The sequence below is a fragment of the Polypterus senegalus genome, chromosome 10, assembly GCF_016835505.1.
Source record: "Polypterus senegalus isolate Bchr_013 chromosome 10, ASM1683550v1, whole genome shotgun sequence".
Classification (NCBI taxonomy): Eukaryota; Metazoa; Chordata; class Cladistia; order Polypteriformes; family Polypteridae; genus Polypterus; species Polypterus senegalus.
In genome coordinates, this window is record NC_053163.1 from 139993733 (window position 1) to 140009278 (window position 15546).

Consider the following 15546-nt stretch of genomic DNA (forward strand, 5'->3'; position numbering starts at 1 on the left):
ATCCTGAGAATCTCCACAACACAGAACCTCACACCAAACAGAAACGAACCTGTGGCCAAAAAGATGCCAGGCGTCCAGCTCTAAAATGACATATGAGCAAAGACAACTGAATGATTTGATTTGTTATTGCTGAAAGGAACACATTTTATTTATATTTCTAGGTTTTGTTATGCAGCATGTTCATATTTGAATTTGTATAATTTTGACAGGATATATTTTTATGGAGAGCAAAATCTTATAAGTTGTTTAAGGTTTGAGTTGATTTATTCAGGAATAATATTCCTGTCTGTTTTTATCATTCCTACCAAAGATATTTCTGTCGACTAAATAAAAATTTGTTCTATTTAAAATTTAAATAGAACTTGAACAAATACGATAGTTCATAATATCCACGCAAACTTGCACGTAAGAGCGGGAGTTATCCGTTTTAACAAGCAGCGTATTGCACTGATACGAAATAGCTGTGTGTGTATATATGTAGATATGTATGTATATGTATATATGTTTATATATGTGTGTGTATGTATGTGTATATATATATATATATATATATATGTATATATGTATTTGTGTGTATATATGTGTGTGTATGTATGTATGAGTGTGTATGTGTATATATGTATAGATATGTATATATATATGTTTATGTGTGTGTGTGTGTGTATATATATATATATATATGACAGCAACACTCATCACTCACAACAGTGACAAAACAATTACATTGACAATCATGTTACGTTATTTTCAAAATGTTTCCTTTTCTTTTCATTGCTTCTTTAACACTACTTCTCGCCAAAGCAGAGTATATATATACTCTGCGCAGAGAAGTAGTGTGTTAAAAAGCAAAATATATATTATATATAAATAAATATATATATATATATATATATATATATATATATATATATATAAATAAATATATATATATATATATATATATATATATATATATATATATATATATATATATATATATATATATATATATATATATATATATATATATATATATATATATATATATATATATATATATATATATATATAGAGAGAGAGAGAGAGAGAGAGAGAGAGAGAGAGAGAGATATAGATATAGATATAGATAGATAGATAGATAGATAGATATAAATAAAGTGTACTTTGGACTACTCTTTCAGTAAATTAGGCCAACATTGCACTGTTCCCACATGTGCCATCCTAGCTGTAAACTGCCACATCATTTAAAATTTTCGGACACACTACTTCTAATCAAAAGAAAAACGATCTGACCAATCAGATATCCTGTGGTTGCCATGCAGATAATGCCTATGCCAATGAACTCGCTAGCTGCGTGGCCTGCATTAGCCAAATGCTCACTCTGTGAGAAGTCACTTCAAGGGAAAGAGGCAGCCTTCGACAAGAGGACAAACAGCTCAGCTTTTGTAAATTATATGGCGGCCGTCAAGGATGACTGGGTTTGATATGAAGCGTGAAGAGTCTGTGGTTAGTGGTTTACATCTTATGAGGCGGTCTGCCTGTTTTTCTTGGTTGTCACTTCTAGTTTTGGGCAGCGCGGTGGCACAGTGGTAGTGCTACTGTCCTGCACATCCCTGGTACTCCCTGCGTGGACTTGGCATGTTCTTCCAGTGTCTGCATGGGTTCTCCTCCACCATAGTCTAAAGACATACAGGACAGGTGAATTGGTAACTCTAAATTGGCCCTTGTGTGTTTGCCCTGCGATAGAAATGAACCCTAGAGAGGGGTGCCAGTCCGTCTTGCACCCTACGCTAGTTGGAATATGGTCTAGTCCCCCAACCCGGAGGTCTTAAACTTCATGGCCTGGCTTTTGTCTCCACATGCAGTTTGAATTGCGAGACCTTCTACACCCTTTCTAAACGATGTCCAGTCCAATGATGTTGTAACTGGTGGATTCCAATCCCATTCCAGACAGAAATGAAGGAGAATTAAAGCAAACAGGATGCAATCTGGAACGCCACAGCAAAGGGTCCGAATACTTACACAAATTAGGCATTTTTGATTTAGATTTTTAATAAATTTACAAACCTCTCAAAAAACATGTTTTCACTTTATTATTCAGGGTTTTTGAGTGTACATTGATGGGCAAATATGACAACTTTATCCACTTAAAATGAAACCTATAACTGAAAGAGTGCAAAAAGTCACAGGGGTTGGGCGGTGGACTGATTTCCAGCCTATAAATTGGAAAGTATTTGGTAGGTCCTTGTTTGTTAAACTAGACAAAGCAAATGTAATATTCAAGTGCGTTTTCAGTAGGCAAGTTCTACTGCACTGAGACCACCAGCAGAGTTTTGAGGTTCACCTAACCAGCCCCAGTCTTTAGGATGGACTCAGGATGAGGAATTTATAGTGAGGGCGGCACAGTAACTGACCAGCCTGGCAAAGGGTGGCTGTGTTTGGAATTACATGGGCCTATAAGATTCTCAGAGCAGGAAGGCCTTAAAGTGACTAAACAAACCAACTGGCAGATGAGTTGTACCTGAGCACTTTCATTGGTAAGTGGACAGGAAGGGACTAGAAAATGAACGCCATTGGTCATAAGTATAGCTGTTTATGACTGGTTTTGAATCAAGAGGCCATTGGTTCTTTGTTTATGATGAGAATGGTGTAAAGCAGATCACCTTGCTTTTATTTCTCTTTCTCTCTCTCTCTCTCTCTCTTACCATCTGACCATGAAGGGAAGACCATAATGAGGACAACTCTACTTTGGCACCCATGTGGCCCATTTCAATACTCCATTCATTGGCCATGTAGTAGCAAAGCCCAAGCTAAACTGAAGATAAGCCGAGAGCCGCCTGTGGACCCACAATGCACTGCTGCTTAGGTTGTAAGGTGTGGTGCCGATATTCACATAGTATTCTGCTTCCTTAATATTTTGGCCATTTTATCAATAATGCATACAATAATTAAATGTGTAATTTAACTCCTGCCTGTTACTTTGCTCTGTCTAATTGCCGATGGTTACAGATGTAGAAGGGAAGTGGGACGAAGTGCTAAAGTACCTGAGCACAGAGAGGTACATGTCTGGGATTTAACACTTTGTTAAGGTCTACACTAGGGGTGGGCAAACTATGGCCCACTTCCGGCACCTTGGTCTCTTTCCGGCCCGCCGAAGATTGGTACAAAATTGCCCAAATCAAATCATATCATAATTATGACTGCATTCATTTGACCTTGTCCTGTAACGGCTGGCGTTCCACCAGGTGGCGCAGTGATCCATTGACTTGATTTTGCGGAGCCCGGGTTACTCTCTGTTATTTCTCTGCTACTGCTCTGAACCCATCTGCAACAATGAGTGGGCCAAAGAAAAGAAAAGTCGACAGTAAGTGCCGAAGTGAGTGTTTAATAAGGAATGGACAACTAAATACTTTTTCACTGAAGTCCGATCAGAGGCTGCATGTCTTATTTGCCAAGAAGCCGTTGCAGTTTTAAAGCAATACAACATCAGCCGTGACTTTTCCACCAAGCATGCTAATTACGCTAACAACCAGTCAACGCAAGAATGGACGGAAACCGCTCAGAGGTTGGCAGCTAGTTTGCAGGCTCAGCAAAACACCTTTATCCGACAAACTACCATCCAAGAATCAAGCACGAAGGCAAGTTATGTGCTGGCATTCAGATTAGCAAAGACCAGCAAGCCTTTCTCCAAAGGGGAGTTTCTCAAAGAGTGCATGGTAGAGACAGCAGGTATCGTGTGTCCTGAGAGCAAGAACAAATTTGAAAAAATGAGCTCTTCACGCAGGACAGTGACTCGCCGTGTTGAGCTAATTGGTGAAGACTTCGCTAGCAAGTTAAACAAAAAAGCGGTCCTTAATTAAATTATATTCCTTGGCACTGGACGAAAGTAATGACATAAAGGACGCCGCTCAGCTTTTAATTTTTTTCAGAAGGATTAATGACAATTTTGAGATAACGGAGGAGTGTTTGGCCATGGAATCCCGAAAGGGGAAAACGCGGGGAGAGGACTTATATGACAGCGTGTTGGGGGTCATCAATAGGCACAAGCTACCTTGGAGTACGCTCGCCAACATCACCACAGATGGATCGCCAAATCTGACTGGAAAAAACGTCAGGTTGCTCAAAAGAATCCAGGAGAGGGTGAAGGAGGACAACCCTGAGCGGGAGGTAATTTTCTTACACTGCCTAATCCACCAGAAAGTACCGTGTAAATCCGTATTGCAGCTTGACTACGTAGTGAAGCCAGTTGTAAAACTTGTTAACTTTATTCGAGCGAGGGGACTTCAGTATTGTCAGTTTATTAAGTATCTTGAAGAAATTGCGCTGATCACCAGGACTTGCTTTACCACTCCAATGTCCGCTGGTTAAGTTTGGGGAAAGTATGTCGACGAGTGTGGGAGCTCAAACAGGAGATTCTCTCATTTTTGGAGCTACTTGAGAAAGCTGACGATTTTCCTGAGCTGAGTGACACAGATTGGCTTTGTGATTTAGCTTTTGCTCTGGAGATACTGACACACATGAATGGGCTGAACGTGAAGCTACAAGGGAAAGACCAGTTTGTGCATTAAATATACACAAACGTCAGAGCCTTCAAAACCAAGCTAGCTTTATTCTCAAAGCAAATGTCAAACAACTCATTCATTCAATTCCCCACACTGGCTGCGCTAAAAGAGGCCCCTCGACTTGTGAAAAAATATAGAAAATCACTGGACGACCTGCATGGAGAATTCTGCTGTTGGTTCTCCGATTTTGGAAAAATGTACAAGTCACTTCAGCTGGTGTCATGTCCCTTCACACAGGACCCTGAAACGGCGCCACAGGAGTTGCAGTTGGAACTGACTGATCTCCAATGTGACACCGTCTTAAAGGAGAAGTTCAACTCTCTTAAACTGGACGAGTTTTATGCTTCATTAAGTGCAGCCAAATTTCCAAACATCCAGAAGATGGCACAGAGGATGCTGGTGTTGTTTGGCTCTACGCATGTGTGTGAACAGACTTTTAGTGTTTTGAACACCAACAAAGCACTCCACAGATCCCAGTTGAGCGATGAACACCTCAGATCTGTTCTGAGAATCGCCACAACAAAACTTACACCAGACTTCGATGCATTGGCAAAAAAGGGTGATCAACAACACTGCTCCCACTAAAAGTGAATGTAAATATTAAACACTGTAATGCCTTTTTTAAATTTATGTTTGATATGCATGCATCTAGTGCTGGCCAGGCCCGTCTGTCAAATTTTAAAAGTCAATGTGAGCCAAAAGGTTTGCCCACCCCTGGTCTACACAATAAAGGGCATAAAGGGAAAAACAGGACCTTACACAATAAAACAGGGTGTGAAATCTTTCTAAACCCACTGCAGATAAAGACATGGATGTGTATAATAATACTAGCATTATAGAGAGAACTGGAAAATATAAACTAAAATATAATTCTTCATAAGCCACCTAACTAAGCACCCCGGCAATCAGGCGGCCATTTTTTTTCTTGCGTATCTCACATACATGACGATGCAAGAAGCATTTTTATTGTCATCTGAAAGTTAATAGCTATTTGCGATTCTGAAACAAGTCTGATTATCCCAAATATAAAAAGGACTTCAGTTCTCCTACCTGGAATATGCTGGCACCATAAGGAGTCCTCCAAGCATTTAGAAGGTTATCTTTGCCAGTGCTCACAAACCATTTTCCTAGAAGGAGAGAGAAAAAAGAAATACTTTTATAAGTTAAAGTGCAGACCAAATTTGAGACACTAAACGGAGCACCTTTGCTAGTCTAATGACTTCACCCCTTCCAAATCCTAAAACCTTTACCCAGCCTATTAAGACGTACAAAGTGTAACATCCTAACATTCTCAAACCTGCTTAGCTCAATTCAGGGCCATGGATGGGTGTCAAAAATTAAGCTGAATTAACATATTTATGGGGCAATCACACACGACAATAAAAGGAAACAAGGATGTGGAGAAGAATTCTTGAGAAGGCCGCAAAGACAAAAGGAACGACAGTTCAAACCAGTCAGACATTCTGTGTATGAAAACTCTGCACTTTTTCCGCAAATCCATGGCCATAGACGTTTTCACCTCCCCTACTCAGGACTTTAAATTCACCAGGATGCTACAACTAGAAAGTATTTTTCTACCGCTGCCATTTCTGGAGAAAGTGACCCCCTGGGCATGTCTAACACCAACGTTATAATACATTTTTTCTTTAATATTTATGTCACTATATCTGGACAACACTGTTAAAGGATCTATTCACATGTGCATGCTAAGTTTGGCATACAGGGGCTCAGCATTTCGAATTGCCAACCAAGCATTGGATTAGACAGCAAAAGACAACTGGAGGATTGTATAGTCAGCTTAAACACAGAACAGTATTTCTGTCCTCTGTCAGTACAAAATCTTCTTTCCTTGTTGGGAGAATGAGAACCGGCATGTAGGCATTATGCCATTTCTGTATTTTGTGGAGGAGGAGTTCAGTCCCTACCTGCCCTTGTTTGGAGACAGAGAAGACCAGCAAGTGAAGCAGACAGTATAAAAGGCTTGGACAACAGCCAAACCCTTCGAAGCTGTGTCGGGGACCTCCGTCCGAAAATCCTCAGCGTGGTGACGAAAAAATGGCAGAATGCGTAAATCCAGACTCCCACCTGGATAAAAGTCTGTCATATGCTTCCCGTTTGTAACCGCATCAACCATTAGTAAATGTAAGCTAAAGTATATTTTTCTCATGTGATTCTTATACCGCCATAATCGCGATGGGAGGGATATCGCCTTTTCTGTCATATTACTATATTGTTTAGTTACTTAATGTGCCGCAATTTCAAAAGAACACATTTCCGGAGAGCTAATGCCTCCAAAGGAAACTCCAACATGCTGAAAATAAAAAATGGGGTCCATCGGATTTCAAAACCCTGCTTAATGTTTAAAAGGTCACTCACAGAAATATAACAAACTAGCCGACGCCGCCGTAGCATACGGCGGTGTAAGAATAGGAACGGAAAACGGTGAGAAAGGAATTCAGAAATCAAGAAGAAAGAAATACTTCTTTCTTTCTGGTTCTGATTTCAGAATTATTGTGAAGAGTAAACAGCATGTGGGCATGAGGAAGGCCGCGCTTCTGAAATTCGATTGCGTAAATATAAGAGAACAACCCCAAAAAGATGATGTAGAATGTCTCGGAGTAATTCCTGCAGCTTAATCCAAAAGACTCGTACTATAATATCAGGTCTGTGCTCCGGTCTTTGGGTATCCGACAGTGCATATAGAATTTCCGGTCAAGCAGGATTACATGTGAAAGTGATAAATAAATCCGGCTTTCCAAATTTATGTACTATGGCCATGGCATCTTGATAGTTTTGTTGCATGTATCTTGGACTTCGTGGAAATGTGGACGGTAATATGATCATTTTGCTTAAACGTACGTTGTTATTTTCAGCCTTTGCGTACAGTGCGTCCGATAGTCCTTTGTATTGTTCCACGCGTAGATCTTCTTGATGTAATCCGAGTTAGTTGACACGCACGCCCTCTGTTTTAACATACGCGTCTACGAAGTACTGTTGGAAAAGTTTGCTGCTGGAGTGCAAAATACTAAATGTATTCCTCATTGCTAATCTGTACGCAAAAAATTGGCATTGAGTAAGCCTGATTCGTTTGGCGGTTCTTTTATTGGGAACATGTTCTAAATGTTTGTACCAGCCAATGTCTCCGTAAGGGAATAAAAGTGGGTAAACCATAGGATCGCAATTCATATTGAGCATGGAAATCTGTTTCCAGGAGTTGCCTCTGGGAGAGATGCAAATGTCCCTTTCGGCAGGGGGTTCGCCATCTTCTCTGATGAAAATCGCTGCAACATCGGTGTGACATGTCGGGGCATCGTATCGTCGTAAATCCTGCCCAGGGTTTTCCTTGAAAACCATTCGTACAGATGCTGTTGGACTGGACTGAGCGATTTTATGCATGTGTTTGTATGATTTAGCAAAGGGGTTGATGGTTCTGAGCATGGAATCTAGCTGGAGAAGTACATTTTCGCTGCATGCAGAGTTTGCTTTATCTTGTAAGCGTACTTCAGCTTGCGCTGTGTCGAAAACATACAACTGTCCATATCCTGGAGTAAGGTAGAAGTGTTAGCGAATAGTGGAGAGATTTGGTGATAAATTTGCCCGTGTATTTTAAATCAGTGCGGTCCGTGGCCAGGAGGTTGAGTTACTTGTGCACCCAACGCTAATCGAGAAATGACGTGTCGACTGCGTGCGGGCAGGACCGGTTTCGAGGGGAAGCAGGACGAACCAGAAGAGAAATATATATAAGATGTCAAGAGCAGGATCAAGAAACAGGATATGAGGGAGTCAGGGGTATGATATATGAATCAGAATTTAGAAAGGAATACAAGTAACAAGCAGGTTAAGACTGCAGAGGATACCAAGATAGGTGGGTTGGCAGATAATTTTGAATTCGTTAAATTATCACATAGGGACATGGACGGCATACAGGCTTGGCCAGACGAAATTTAATGTCCGTAAATGTAAATAATGACATACAGGAAGTAAAAATGTTAGGTTTGAATACACAATGGGCGATTGTACACCTTGTGAGAAGGATTTAGGAGTCATAGTGGACCCTAAGCTATCGACTTCCCGACAGTGTTCAGAAGCCATTAAGAAATCAAACAGAATTTCAGGTTATATAGCGCCTTGATGTGTGGAATACAAGTCACAGGAGGTTCTGTTTAAGCTTTATAACTCACTGGTGAGGCCTCATCTGGAGTCCTGTGTGCAGTTTTGGTTTCCAGGCTACAAAAAGGACATAACAGCATTAGAAAAGGTCCAAAGAAGAGCAGCAGGGCTGATTCAGGAGCTACATGGGATGAGTTATGAGGAAAGATTAAAAGAGCTGAGCCTTTACAGTTTAAGAAAAGAAGATTAAGAGGTGACATGAGTGAAGTGTTTAAAATTATGAAGGGAATTAGTCCAGTGGATAAAGACGGTGACTTTAAAATGAGTTTATCAAGAACAAGGGGACAAGGAGGCACCTCCCATCCTGGAAACTCTGGGCAGAAACCAACCCTAGGAGGGGTGCCAGTTTATCAGAGAGGACACAACTTGCCACCTGCTCCCAACGTCTCAAAAACGGCCAATATAGAGTTACCAGTTATGCTAAGATGCACTTCATGGAGATGTGGAAAACCCGCAGAGACGACAGTAGAACATGCAGACACCATACAGACAGCAGCTGTGCACACGATTAATTTCAATCAACTCAAATTCTATTTGTCACATACAAATGATTCAAGTGTGCTGGATCAGCGAGGCAAGCGTGCCACCACATCAGCTCTGTCTAATTTAGGTGAAATACAAATATTAGACGCTCAAGGTTGTAATAATGGGAAAACTAGTGCAAAAATAATCACACTCTCCGTGTCTAGCTACAGCATTATCTTGTTCCCTGGGATTAAAGGCTCACAGAAGCATTATCTCCGGTCCAGTCCGTCTGCTTCGTCGACACGTCATGATCTCAGGTCAGTCTCAACGGGCATTCCGCAGTGCAGATGAACATGGGGTACCCTGCCTCATTTGTGGCACAGCTCCACCACTAAATTTGTGTCCGACATCCCTCCAATCATAGGTCTGATCGCTGATAAGGGTGAGACGACTTACAGAGAGGAGGTCTGCCTCCTGACGCAGCTGTGCCGGCGCAGCAATCTCTACCTAACGGGCAGACTTGCAGGCGGACCACAGTCACACCTGCATTATGGGCGATGCTGTGCCCCCTTTAGGTGCAGATTATGTTTTAATGTATTTGAACCCTTTTCGTGAATACTCTGCATTTTACATACAGTAATGATACATTTAAAACACAATAAAGTTAAGATGCGGTGCACTGTGAAATGGTCATCAACTTCCCATTTCTGGGATTCACCACTTTGGACACCCTAAAGTGGGTTAAACACATCTCAGTTATCATTAAGGGTCTCCAATACTTTAATGTCTGAGGATGGCCTGAATGTGTCAGTGATGGTCGGTGTAACTGCTGGAAAGTAAGGCAGGAGGTATCAAAAAACACTCTTATTCAAAAAATGTTAAAAAGGTTTCAAAACAAACAAGAATACAGAAACGTTGATACACACATAGAATAAAAGGCAAAAAAAAGGAAAAATGTTTCTTGTTCAACTTCAATCGTTTCTTTACTTAAGGATGAGTTATTTCTCTATTTTCTGTTCACATTCAGTGCGTTCTAAATGTACAGCTCTGCACATACAACTGAGCACGGTTAACTCTTTGAGGGCTGGATATCTTTTCCAAAAAACAATGGTTTCACTCAGAAATCAACATAAAACGTCTGTTGCTGCATGCTGCGGCTGCCAGTTTGCCAAGAATGTGTGGCAGGCTTGCTGCCAGGCTGTCCTCGCATGGCTGGGACAGCACCAGCAATCACAGTCGCAGTGCATTACAAGTTAGTTTCTACCTCTTATCATTGTTATGTGGCCGCCCTCACTGGCGAACACCACGAGTACCACAATTAGCTGGGGACCGATCAGCTGAAACTGGAACCTCACATTCGTTTTCAATCACTTGTAGCAAAACCCGAGTCCGACAAGTCATAGTCCAGTTCAGAGATAACAGGCAAAAACATCATCCACGGAGTATTTTGCTTTACGCATTCGCTTTGATCTCTCGCCAGATGTCAGTGCCATTTTTGCTGTTGTGTGTGCCTTGCTACTCACGAGAGCGAAGGGAATCTCGGTCAGACCAATGAATCCAACTTTCCTTCTAGCAACGAAAGTCCAACTAAATATGTAACGGTTGGTTTTGTCACAGTTTACAGTTGATTACCGTTGTCAACTCCTCCTTTTGACAAAAGTCGATATCAGCCCTGAAAGAGTTAAGGCACGGTTTGAAACTGTGTGCCCTCCATGCCCTACACATGGCAAGGCAGGTTACTAACAGACTGTTCAATGGTCAGAGGGACAATAAATAGCTAGAATATACTAATTCAATTCAACTTGTGGGAATGAGTTTAAATACTTGGGATCAACAGTACAGAGTAACAGGGCTTGTGGAAGAGAAGTGAAGAAGAGAGTGCAGGCAGGGTGAAGAGGGTGGACAAGAGTGTCAGGAGTGATTTGTGACAGACGGGCATCAGCAAGAGTGAAAGGAAAGGTCTACAGGACCAGCTATGTTACATGGGCTGGAGACGGTGGCACTGACCAGAAAGCAGGAGGCAGAGCTGGAGGTGGCAGAGATAATGATATTAAGATTTGCATTGGGTGTGACGAGGATGGATAGGATTAGAAATGAGGACATTAGAGGGTCAGCTCAGGTGGGACGTTAAAGAGGTGAGATTGTGTTGGTTTGGACATGTGCAGAGGAGAGATGCTTGGTATATTAGAGAAGGATGCTAAGCAGAGAGCTGCCAGGAAAGAGGAGCAGAGGAAGGCCTAAGAGGAGGTCTATGAATGTGGTGAGAGAAGACATGCAGGTGATGGGAGTGACAAAGCAAGATGGAGAGGACAGAATGGTATGGAAGAAGATGATCCCGGTAGGTCTTGTGGCTGATCCACAGCGGAGCAGCCAGAAGAAGAGGAAGAAGAGGAAGAATTCATCTTGAGGGGATTATAAGAACCTTCCAAATGCACTGCACTAATTTATGGGCAAACATTTAACATAACTAAGAAAATACTATCAGCTTACATGACCTAAATAACTGACCTTCGAGTCAGATCTTTATCCTCAGGCCATAAGGCTACTCAACAGACTGTCACACTGGCAAATATGCGTTCTTGTGTGTGCATACGTACGGCAGGATACTCGTGTATTCATGGTCCTTGTCATCTGTTGTTGCTATTGGTGCACTCAGACTCATTTTCTGATGGCACACAAGTGTGGATTTGGTTATATAGGGTGGCCCATGACAAAGTGGCCATGAACAAAGTGTGTACATGAACATGCTGAAATGGGCACAGAGATGTATTGACACATAAGGAGAGCACTTTCAGCATCTTCTGTAAATGTGAGTGCCAAATTTGATCATTTTTCTCTTCATCATCTCATCGGGCCACTCTGTACTTTGTAGATGCGAATAAATCTGAACTTGAAAACTTTGACACCTAGGAAGAGAAGAGGACTTGCACTCCGAGCCCCTTCTAGATCATTCCGAAAGTATTCAGACCCCTTCACTTTCTCATATTTTGTTATGTTGCACTCTTAGGCTAAAATCATTTGAATTAACTTTTCCCTCATCAACCAACACTAAATACCCCAAGAAGGGTAAAGGAAAAAACTGGATTTTAGTAATTTTAGAAATGTAATAAAAATTCAAGGAACGAAAACAGAAAAAAATCCCACGGAAACAAATATTTAGACCATCTGCTAAAACTGAAATTTGGCTCAGTTGCACATCGTTGAGATGTTTCTACAACTTGTTTGGACTCCAATTCAATTGACTGGGCCAGATTAGGAACGGCACTCACAGCTGTCTATTGGAGGTCCCACAATTGAGCAGAAAGCCATGTGGTTGAAGGGAATTACCTGTAGAGCTTACAGTCAGCATGGAGTTGGGGCACAGAAGACTACAAAACATGTTCTGCTGCACCAACAGTTCAGAAAGAGCACAGTGGCCTCCATAATTCTTAAATCAGTGGAGGGCCACAGTGGCTGCAGGTTTTCATTCTAACTTTATTCTCAATTAGTGACCTGTTTTTGCTGCTATTGAACTTCTTTTGAATTCATTTTAATTGACTTGAAGACTCAGACTCCTCAATTGTTTTTCCTTCATTAGCTGCCAAACAATAATGAGATATAAAATGAACCAAAACATGACCAGCAAACTGACCATCATACAATATCTGAAAGTCTCAAGAATGTCGATCTGCTCAGGTCCCTCAAAACAGTTTAACAGAACTCTTAGAAAAGAGAAAAATCAATAATTTTGGAAATGTCTGCTACTGAACAACGAGAGCAGTAACAAGTAATGGAATTAATGAATGGGTTTAATTAACAACAAGAATCAGCTCTTAATTAAGCAACTGCTTGCAGTGAAATTGGTTGGAGTTTGAGACCCTGACTTCGTTGATCTTCTGTTGGCTCACTCACTTCACATTCCATTTCTGTTTGGGTGCCATTTAAGGTAAGAAATGAAGCAACTCAGAGGAACAAATCTTAAAAACCAAGTCAATTAAAATGAAAGGAAAAGGAGTTAATTAGCAGCAAAAACTGGTCACCAATTAGGAAAAGGGTGAGAATGAAAACCTGCAGCCACTGCAGCCCTCCAGGACCAGAGTTTGAGACCACTGTCTTAAATGGAAGAAGTTTGGAAGAACCACAGCTCTTTCAAGAACTGGTCACTCAGCCAAAGCAAGCAACTATAGGGGAAGGGCCGTGACCAAGAAGCTGATGGTCACTCTGCCCGAGTTCCAGAGAACTTGTGTGAAGATGGAAGAAACCTCCAGAAAGACAACCATCATGTTAATACTCCTCATTCTGAACTTGATGGCAGAATGGGCAAACAGAAGCCCATTTGCAATGAAAGACAAATTAAAGCTCACTTAGTTTGCAAAAATGCATCTGAAGGTCTCTCAGCCTGTTAGAAACGAGATCCTCTGGTTTAATGAATCTGAGATTGCCATCATGTCTGGAGGAAACCAGGCACTGCTCATCTCCAGTGCAGTACCATTTGAGCAGTAGGCAGCATCATGCTATGGGGTCATTTATCAACAGTAGGGAATGGAAGACGTCAGGGTTGAGGGTAAGCTGAACAGAGCAAGAGTCCAGGATTATGCTGAAGGAAAACTTATTCCAGACCGGGCTGAAGGTTCACCTACCAACAGGACAATGACCCGAAGCACAGAGCAAAGACAACACAGGAGAGGCTTAGGGTCACCTCTGTGAGCCCCACCATAGCCTGGACTGCAAAGACCTTAGAAGAGCTGCCCACTTACAGCCTCCATCCAGCCTGGCAGAGCTTGAAAGGAGCTGCAGAGGAGAATGGCAGAAAGGCCCCAAATCCAGGTGTGCGGAACTTGTCATGTCCAAACCAAGAGGATTCCAGGTGGGAATTGCTGCCTAAGGGGCTTCAACTAAGCACAGAGGAAAGGGTCTGAAAACCTGTGCCATTGGGAGATTTAAGGTTTATTTATTTATGTTTTTTTAATAATTTGGCAAGTATATCTGAAATTCTATTTTTGATTTATCATTCTAGGGTGTTGAATGTTGCTTGATGAGGTGACACCTCTTATTGGCTTGACTTCTCATTGCATCTGTAATGGCTAACACGGTACAACACCCCACTACTACCACTCGATGAGGTTAAAAAGTGAATGCAAACGATTTTAGTGAATGGCAGCAACAAAGCGAACCGTGTAAGAGTTGAAGGGGTCTGAATGCTTTGTGAAGGAACTGCAAGTCATGGTGGCATTTCAGTGCTGCATTGATTAACTCGTCTTCCCTTTTACTTCACTTCCACATTGTCCCAATCCACTGACCTCCCCCACCAACCTCCGATGATCCATAATAAACACAGGAACAAGTATACAAAGGGGAGTTAAAAATGATCTGCACTCTGTCTGTTGGCAGCACCGTCTTTCCATACGAGGTCCCCATCTCCCCAGTCACCGCTGTGCACGTGTGAATGTGTTACGTCAGATTATTTGTAACTGCAGTGTGAGAAACAATGGCTGCCCCACTTGTGATTTGCACAAAGGAAGAGCAACGTGAAGCAATTCGTTTTTCGTGGTCTGAGGGTGTACCTGGTGCCGATATTTATCGAAGACTTTGTGCACAGTATGGAGGGAGTGTTTTGTCACGAAGAAGTGTGCATGAATAGATAGAGACATTCAAGGAAGGTCGCACAAGCATCAACCATGAAGAAGGAGCTGGACGCCCATCTATGTCTGATGACAACATTGAGCGTAGATGTGAAATGATTCTGTTGACTAGACGAGTGACAGTAGATGATGCGTCAAATCAGCCCTGGCTCTGCCTGTGCAATACTCCATGACAGACTTGGGTTTCGAGAAGTTTGTGCGAGACGGGAACCACAACAACTCACTGATGAGCACAAACAGAAGCGTTTGGATATCTGCAAACAAAATTTGGACTGATACTCTAAGGAAGATGAACGTTTCTTATGGTGACGAGACACAGATTCATCACCAGAAGCCGGAGAGTAAACGGCAGAGTATGGAATGGAAACATTCTCCATCACCAACCAAGAAGAAGTGCAAAAGTCAACTGTCAGCTGGAAAAATTGATGCTTACAGAGTTCTGGGAGTCCCAAGGGCCAATGCTGGAACATCATCAGGACAAAGGTACAACAATCAACAGTGCTTGTCAGAATGAGATGCTCACTGAAGAGCTAAAGCCTAAAACTTCAGACAAAACACAAAGGACTGTCATCCAAGGGCATTGTGTTCTTGTATGACAACACACGTCCGCACACCACTGCCAAGACTTCGGTTTGAGGTGTCACAGCATCCACCCTACAGTCCTGATCTCGCCCCATCAGTCTATTAACCTGTTTGGTCCCCTGAAAGAAGCCCTAAGAGGACGAAGATTTACGTCTGATGAAGAGGTG

General features: G+C 41.9%; 1 protein-coding gene across 5 annotated transcripts in view; it reads right to left on the reverse strand.

Moving 5' to 3' along the window:
- Positions 1 to 15546, reverse strand: part of tle2a (TLE family member 2, transcriptional corepressor a) — a 127791-nt gene that overhangs the window by 6109 nt on the left and 106136 nt on the right. For all 5 annotated transcript variants that reach the window (XM_039766869.1, XM_039766867.1, XM_039766868.1 and 2 more), the window contains one exon: positions 5592 to 5668. In XM_039766869.1, the coding sequence (XP_039622803.1) occupies positions 5592 to 5668 (77 nt within the window). The remainder of the gene's footprint in view (positions 1 to 5591; positions 5669 to 15546) is intronic.